The sequence below is a fragment of the Anolis carolinensis genome, chromosome 1, assembly GCF_035594765.1.
Source record: "Anolis carolinensis isolate JA03-04 chromosome 1, rAnoCar3.1.pri, whole genome shotgun sequence".
Classification (NCBI taxonomy): Eukaryota; Metazoa; Chordata; class Lepidosauria; order Squamata; family Dactyloidae; genus Anolis; species Anolis carolinensis.
Window position 1 is genome coordinate 239683504 of NC_085841.1, and position 8685 is coordinate 239692188.

Consider the following 8685-nt stretch of genomic DNA (forward strand, 5'->3'; position numbering starts at 1 on the left):
TCTCCTGGTCAATGTCTCTGTAGACGGTCAATTCTATCACACCAGAAGCAACTTGCAGTATGTTTTCAAGTCATTTCTGACATGATTTTAAAAAATGGTTAGTTCAAAAGCAATGCCTACAAGAGGAGAGGTGCATTCACCAGGATGTAGTAGGGACCATCTGGGTGTGTTTTGTTTGTATTGTTTGGCTTGTATTGTTTGCTGAGCTATATCATTTTTGTTACCCTGGAAATACTGTGATTGCAACAGACTGCTTCTAAAATGTCTTTCTGAGATGTCTTTTTTGACTGCAAGGGCCTGACGCCACTTGCTTTTCATGCAAGACAGAGATGAGATTTGTATTTATATGCAGTACACACAAGACCTTTGTATAATCAATTGGCTTTATTGAGTTTTACAGAGCAAGAAAACAGATTAGAAAGAGTCTGGAGGCTCCTGGCATGCTTTACTCGCTCTAAGGTGCTGGGGATTTCAGCTCCCCGATTTACATGCCCCAGACCAAAGTCTGGCCCTTCAGGTGTTGTAGGACTGCAACTCCCATCAGGCCTGTCCAGCACAGTCAATTATGGGAAGTGATGGGAGTCGCAGTCTGACAAGATCCAGAAAGTTGCATGTCCCCCACCTATCTACCCTAAGCAGGGTGGGTAGGGAGGGGAATTTCTGCCATCAAGTCAAGCGAGGAAAGACATTGCGCTCCCACTGCGAAGTAGAATGACACTGACAAGAGAACCAGAGACACAGGAAGAGAAAACAAAAAGTTCCCATCCATCTTCAGGAGACAAGAAGATATCCTGGTAACACCACTAGAAGAGGGAATCACTTCTCTTTGCCTAGCTTGTTCCCACGGCCAGGCAGCACAACCTTCTGAATCGTACTTGGCAAGGATGGAGACAAGGTGGGGAAGGGCAGGGACTGTATAGACGGAAAGCTGGGGCTCAAATCACATCAAGGCGTGCAAAGGACTGGTCCATGCCCAGACTGTTCTCCACAAACACCTCGTACTTCCCAGCATCAGCCGGCGTCACCTTTTTGATAGTGAGAGTGGTTGAATCACTGCCAATATTATAGTACAACCTGCAGGGAAAGGAAAGCCAGAGGTCTCAAGCCCAGATCTGACATGTACCTTCAGCCCTCCCACTGCCTCTTCCTCCTTCCCATTACTGTTGTGATAAAGATGAAAGTTTCCCCTTGACATTAAGTCTACTCGTGACCCACTCTGGGGGGGTGGTGCTCATATCCATTTCTAAGCCGAAGAGCTGGCATTGTCTGTAGATGCCTCCAGGGTCATGTGGCCAGCATGACTGCATGGAGCACCGTTACCTTCCACCGGAGCGGTACCTATTGATCTACTCACATTTTCATGTTTTCGAACTGCTGGGTTAGCAAAAGCTGGGGCTAACACCAGGAGCTCACCCCACTCTTCAAATTCAAACTGCCAACCTTTCAGGCAGCAATTTCAGCAGGTCAGCAGTTTAATCCACTATACCACCAGGGGCTCTATTGTGATAGGTTGTCCCAATTAATCCAATCCTGGTTGTTTTTCACTAGGAACTAAGGTCCAGATCAGTAAAGAACCCTAAAGAGTACCCTAGGGCAAGTTTCTAGCTGTTTTTCCTGGAAAAGATTCTGCCCTAATAACCATGAGAGCTGGACATGTCCTTCTTTGAAAGAAGGAAGTAATCATTTCACGTCTACACCTTTCAAGGAAAAATTGCCTTTTGGACTGCAACTCTCAGAATTCTCCAACCACCTTGGTTCTTTACTAGGTTCTATGACCTGTAGTCCAATGTGCGCTCCTATTCTAGGATTAAGATGATATTCCAAATTTTGAAGCATTTCAGATAATGTTTCAAAACCCCAACTGTGACACCATCCATGTTGATTCCTAGGCTGCTTGAACTGCTTATATGAGTAGAAAAGGAAGGCATACTGAGTTACTGGCATTAGTCTGCTCTTGCTGTGCATTTGTTTTATATACAGTATATACTTATAAATAAGTCCAGAAATTTTATTTAACAATTAACCCCCCAAAAACTATACATTGACTGATCTATGGGTCAATGGAAATATAACTTAACTTTTATTTTTTTTAAATGGAACACTATCCTTTTCAGAGAAGGCAAGAATTTTCTCCATCCAGGGAGAACTTAAAAGAAATATTGATCACCTCTCCACTTTTCTGTTTCTGACCCTTTTGAATGCTGGGGAAGGAAAATGGACGTGGTGGCCAGAGACAGCTAAACCCTTGAGGCACCATTGGTGCTTTCCCCTTTCTGCAGAATTGCTATTAACTCATCAACGGGTTATATCAAAATCCGTAATTTTGTCCCCTGAACCTGCTCTTGACTTAAACTTCAGGTCAACTTATATATGAGTACCCAGCTTACAGTCTTACCAGTGGACCTCACTTACCGATCATCCTCTTCAATATCCTCGCCGTCTTTGGCCCAACCGACATCAGGTGCTGGCTCTCCGCTGATCAGGGCAGTCAGGTTCACAGTGGTGCCTTTCTTGGCCTTGGTGCTGTCTGGGCCTTTTTTAATCTTGGCAGGCACTGCAAGAGAACAAGTGATATCTCTGCTTAGGGTACTTGCTTTTCAGGAGGAGGGAATTCCTTGCTGAAGCTATAGCAGAAACAGGGAAATTTTGACTCTTCTGATGTTTTAGGCCTCTTCCACACAACTCTATAAAATCCACAATGAACTGGATTATATGGCAGTGTGGACTCAGCTAACCCAGTTCAAAGCAGATATTGTGGATTATCTGCTTTGATATTCTGGGTTATATGGCTGTGTGGAAGGGCCCTTAGTCTATGGGTCTCACAGTCTTTGGCCACTGGCCACAATAGGAAGGGCTGGTGTTGCAGGCCAAATTATTTAAAGAACCAAAAGTTTCCTCATAACTGAGCTATGTGTTTTGGGCAAAGTCACAGGCTGGGTCTACATTGTCCTATATCCCACAATCTGATCCAAGATTATATTTTTGATCCCAGATTATCTGGCAGTGTAGACTCATATAATCCAGTTCAAAGCAGATTATCTGGGATCAGATCCTGGTAGTGTAGATCCAGTCTGGGTTGCACATTGCAACCAAAGTGTTGCTGACCACTACTACAACCCATTGGTGTTTTTTTTTTTTTTTTTTTGCAGAAATGGCTCAATATCTGCATTTTTTTTGCCCTGTTGCCTCTTTTTCCCCACCAGTCCACCCAACAGACAGCCACGTTACTGTGTAGGAGTTATTATTGCGATGTATAGGATCCCCCAGTGGCGCAGCGGATCAAACCACTGAGCTGCTGCACATGCTGACCAAAAGGTCGACAGTTCGAATCCGAGGAGTGGGGTGAGCTCCCGCTGTTAGCCCCAGCTTCTGCCAACCTAGCAATTTGAAAACGTGCAAATGTGAGTAGATCAATAGGTACTGCTCCAGCGGGAAGGTAACAGCGCTCCATGCAGTCATGCCGGCCACATGACTTTGGAGGTGTCTATGGACAACACCAGCTCTTCGGCTTAGAAATGGAGATGAGCACCAACCCACAGAGTTGGACATGACTAGACTTAATGTCAGGGGAAAACTTTTACCTTATAGACTTTAAATACCAGTTTCCAGAATGAGGAATGCCCACAAGACACAATGAGGGTGTCCAATTTGTCCCCCCTTCCCTGCACTGATGAGAATGGGGATGACAGCTATTCTATCCACACTGTATCTAAACTATGGGACTGCTCTGGAATTTTGTCCCATGCTCAGAACATTCCTTAACTTTCTTTCGTTTGGGGCTAAACCAGTTTAAGCAGATGTCATGTCATTCATGTAAGGAGTAATCATCCATGAGTGGTTTCTCAGGCACTGCGTGATATTGAGCCCATTTAGAAGAACCCTACATGTTGTTGAACTGCATCTCCCAGCCTTCCTCACCATTAGCGAGACTAGAAACACTGGAAGATGTCGTCTAACAACAAAAGGGAGGCTTCAGAATTCTCAATGCTGCTTTGAAATTTAAAGCAGAGAGATTACTCTGAGATTACCTAGAACACTCATACATTTCCATAGTATGACAATGAATTCTGGTTTTGTGACAGCTTGGACCATCCTATGGAATTGGGAGGGTTCTCCCTGGGCTTCTGGGTTTAGTAAAAAGGTCAAGGGATGGAGTTACCATCCCTTGTGATGAAGAGGGTTTTGAATAGCTTTCATGGATATGGACTCATTTACATGTTGATATTCAGTTTCTCCAGTTGCTGTATGTCTTTGAAGATCAAGTGTGGGGTGGTGAGGCAAAGGGATCATGTTAGTAGAAGACTCACATGAAAGGCTTGGGAACCGGGCCCTATTTCTGGCTAAGGCATCCCATTCCAATTTGAGTCTGAAGTTAAATGTAAAAGAAGACCTCTCCTGGGTACCAAACTCAGGGATGAATTTCCTTTTCTGAGTAGGTATCACAGGGGCTCCTTTTCCATTTGTAGAATAAAATGGGGGAAAATGGACTACAAGTCCAGAATTGCCTGGGAAGCACATTCAGGGTCTTTTTCTCATCGAATTAGAATTAAAACTTTATTGTGCCGACCTTATGATCTCAGAACAACTGTGCTTCTGGAGGGCTCTGGGAGGTGTAGTTCAAAAAAGTCACTTTTCCTAGCTCCAGTCTAGGATGATAGTTAAGTAAGAGGAAGCTCACAATTCTATCTAGAAGGGAGGAATGCTGTTGAAATTATGGGAGACGTCCGGAAATCTTAAAAGGTAAGCATTGAGGTGCATTTTCACAGTATAATTAATGCTGTTTCATGCCACTTTAACTGCCATGGCTCAATGCAATACAATCATGGGAGTTGTAGTTTACAAGTACTCTTTGGCCTTTCCTGCCAAAGAGTACTGATGCCTCATCAAACCACAATTCCTACTGAGCATGGCAGTTAAAGTGGTGTCAAACTGCAGTTATTTTATAGGCATCCTTAACCTGAAACATTGCTTTGTACAGGAAGGCCACAGTTCTTTCTCAAACCAGGCTGTGGCATAACTGGTTAGTAGCCAGCGGCAATAAATCACTATTCACCAAAAGATCATGAGTTCGAAGACAGCCCGGGTCGGAGTAAGCTCCCAAGTATTAAATAGTCTAGCTTGCTGTTGATCTATTCAGCCCGAAAGACAGTTGCATCTGTTGAGTAGGAAATTCAGGTACCGCTTTATGAGGGGAGGCTAATTTAACTAATTTACGACACCATAAAACCTTCCAGCAGTGTGTGCAAGAATGAGGAAGTACTCCATCAAGGACTCGGTGTCACAAGTGGACTTTATCCAAGTATGTTTTACTGTATATGTGACCTTATATGTTTTATTGATTTGTTTTTATATTGTTGGGTTTTATAGCGTTTGTATATTGTCTGTTTTCACCTGGGCTTGGCCCCGTGTAAGCCGCCCCATGTCCCTTCGGGGAGATGGGGCAGGGTATAAAAATAATGCTGTTGGATGAATGATTTTGAGTGGTATTGTCAAAAGGGCAATTTTTGTCAAGCTTCACTTTAGGACCACCAATAGGGAAGGCTTTAACCATGCTGGTTGGAGAATTCTGGATGGTATTGTCAAAAAGGCAATGTTTCTCAAGCTTTACTCTAGGACCACAACTAGGGAAAGGTCAACTTTCTGACTAAAACATAGAGAGGCTATGTCTTAACACAGGCATGGCTGAAATTGAAAGGAGCTTGGCCTTACTCTGCTCAAGACACAAGACTATGAATAGACGTGGGCAGGGCAAGGAGCAGAGCAGTCAGTGAGATGTCCCACAGGGAACCGCTCACTGGAAGAGGAATGTCTCCAGAATGATTTGGCTGCCCAGGGGGACGGCTGTGTCTATGTTTAGTAGGAGAGCGTGGCTATGTAAGGGAGTGAATGGGGCCACCTTACCTTCTATTAGAAGGCGTGCTGAGTCGGAGCACTCTCCAAAGGGGTTCTTCACAGTGATGGTGTACTTGCCCAAGTCGGGAAGGGCGCCGTCACGCACCACCAGGGCGACAATGTCAGGGTCCTCAAAGACATAGCGATACTTGGGGCCGTCCTTGAGTTCCACGCCATCTTTCAACCAGCGAATGAAGGGGTCTGGGAAGGCACTGATGCGGCATTCCAGCTTGGCAGCACTCCCTTCAATCAGCACCACGTCCTTGAGGTTCTGCAGCACCCGTGGGGGGCCCTTCTCTTTCAGCTCCTTGCGGGATCTGGTGGTGCACAGCAGCACAGCTTGTAAGGGTTACATGTTAGGTTTGCAACACCCAAAATCCCCATGCCAGCATGGCGACCAGACACTTTTAAGCAGGCACTGGGAACTTCACTTTAAATCCCGCCATTTATTTTCCCCTTCAGACTACAGCAAACAAGCTCTGTCTTTAATAGTGCCCAAGGTCAGGCCATGAAGTGAGATCAGGAGACACTGTGGCTGGATCTACACTGTGATATAGTCCCATTTCTGAATCCAGATTATCTGCTTTGAACTGGTGCCCAAAGCCAGGCCATGAAATGAGATCTGGAGACATTGTGGCTGGATCTACACTGCCATATAAGCCAATTCTTGAATCCAGATTATCTGCTTTGAACTGAATTACATGAGTCTACCCTGCCATATAATCCAGTTCAAAGCACATAATATGGATTTAGAAACTGGATTATATGGCAATGTATGAGGGTTGAATGAAAAGTAATGCCTCCGCCTTTGTTACTTGGGTTTGGATAGGAACATTTTAATAAATCAAATGCAGAAATAATCCTTAGAATGTGCTCTTTAACTACTACTATTCACTTTTCCACATAATCACCAGACATTTGGATACATTTCTGCCAACGATGAACAAGTTTTCTGAAGCAGTCACAAGAAATCGAGACTCTGCTTCCGCAACCAGCGTCTCCCAGTACCCATCGTGCACAGATCTTCCGATAGCCAAGCAAAGCAATAATGTGACCCACACGTTCTTGTGAAATGCCGATTATGCGTGACATTTCTCTCTGACTGATACGACGATCGTCCTGAATCAATCTGTCAACCTTTTGCTTGTGAAACTCGGTGGTTGCTGTCACAGGACGTCCAACTCTTTGTTTGTCTCACAAGTCAGATGTTCCCACTTCAACATCTTTAAACTTACCCGCCCAACAACGCACAGTACTCACATCAACACAATCACCATAAACACGTTGCATTCTCTGATGAATCTCCTTTGGGGTGACACCTTCTGCTGTCAAGAATTCAATGACTGCATGTTGCTTAAGTCACATTGACTGACCATCTGCGCAGGGTTCCATATTTTGCACTTTAACAACACAACTGTTCAATGCTAAGGCTTCCCGCCAAATGGAACTATAGAGGAGAGTCTACTGAACAAGCCAGTACCTGCCGCATACCAGTACTGCCATCTGTTGAGAAGTTACGAAGGTGGAGGCATTACTTTTCATTAAACCCTGCTAGCTGGGGCCTATGACTCCAGAAAGCAATCGAGGATACACAATCATGCAGGCAAATGTTAGTACTGACACACTCAAATGGCTTAAAGAAAGCACGCATCCATCAAATAGCTTACTTGCCACCTCAAAATTAACTTGATTAAACTGTAGCTAGCTGTTTAATTAAAATAAATTGTTTTCCAGGGAGGATATGTAGAATCTGATCAATTGTGATAACTGGACAGCTATTTAGGAGAGAAATCACTCGGGCATATTGCAGCATCTTAGAATCCTGTTTGCCTATAAGTATTGACTCTTTCTGGCAATTCAACTAGCAGTTCTTGTCCCAGTTTGTTCAGTCTTATTTTCCCCACATCAGCTGCACTTGCCTCAATAAAATTTTAAATCTAAACTTCTATAAAATAATTAAAATCGAACAATGCCCTCTCTCATCAGTGTACAGATAGCCCTCCATACCTACTGATTCTGCAACCATGGATCCAACCATCCATGGCGTTAAAATATATATATATTTAAAATCCAAAAAGCACATTTTGATTTTGCAATTTTATATAAGGGATGTGATTTTAGTAGGCCAATATATATAATGGGACTTAAACATCCATGGATTTCTGTATCCAGAGCTGGGGGACGTGGGGCATTCTTGGAGCCAAACCACAGTGAATATTCGGGATCACTATATTCAGGGACACCAGAAACCCCCGGTGGCACAGTGGGTTAAACCGCTGAGCTGCTGAACTTGCTGACCAAAAGGTCGGCGGTTCGAATCCAGGGAGCAAGGTGAGTTCCAGCTTCTGCCAGCCTAGCAGTTTGAAACATGCAAATGTGAGTAGATCAATAGGTACCACTCTGGTGGGAAGGTAACAGCGCTCCATGCAGTCATGCCAGCCACATGAACTTGGAGGCATCTACGGACAACGCTGGCACTTCGGCTTAGAAATGGAAGTCAGCACCAACCCCCAGAGTCGGACACAACTAGACTTAATATCAGGGGGAAACCTTTACCTATACCTATATTTTTTCTAACCACAAAGTGTTTCTAAATGCCATTAGTAGTGACAAAATGACTATTGTGTTTTGTTCACTTCTTTTTCCTCTCCTTTTCTGCCACTGAACACTATAATTTCTGCCAGCCTAAAAGAAACTATCCTCCCTGGTCTACTCCAGAAGTGATGGCATTGTGACATGGAAGCCCTCAGCATTTGATTTAACTCTATGGGCCACCACGTTGTCCCATCCGAG

At 44.2% G+C, this 8685-nt stretch overlaps 1 protein-coding gene across 2 annotated transcripts in view; it reads right to left on the bottom strand.

Moving 5' to 3' along the window:
* Nucleotides 1–365: 365 nt before the first annotated feature.
* The window catches only part of spegnb (SPEG neighbor), a 17595-nt gene continuing 9275 nt past the window's right edge, over nucleotides 366–8685 (bottom strand). For both annotated transcript variants that reach the window (XM_003214982.4, XM_008111966.3), the window contains 3 exons: nucleotides 5902–6209; nucleotides 2413–2554; nucleotides 366–1074 (listed from right to left, as the gene is read on the bottom strand). In XM_003214982.4, coding sequence (XP_003215030.1) covers nucleotides 936–1074; nucleotides 2413–2554; nucleotides 5902–6209 — 589 coding nt within the window. In that variant the 3' untranslated portion in view covers nucleotides 366–935. The remainder of the gene's footprint in view (nucleotides 1075–2412; nucleotides 2555–5901; nucleotides 6210–8685) is intronic.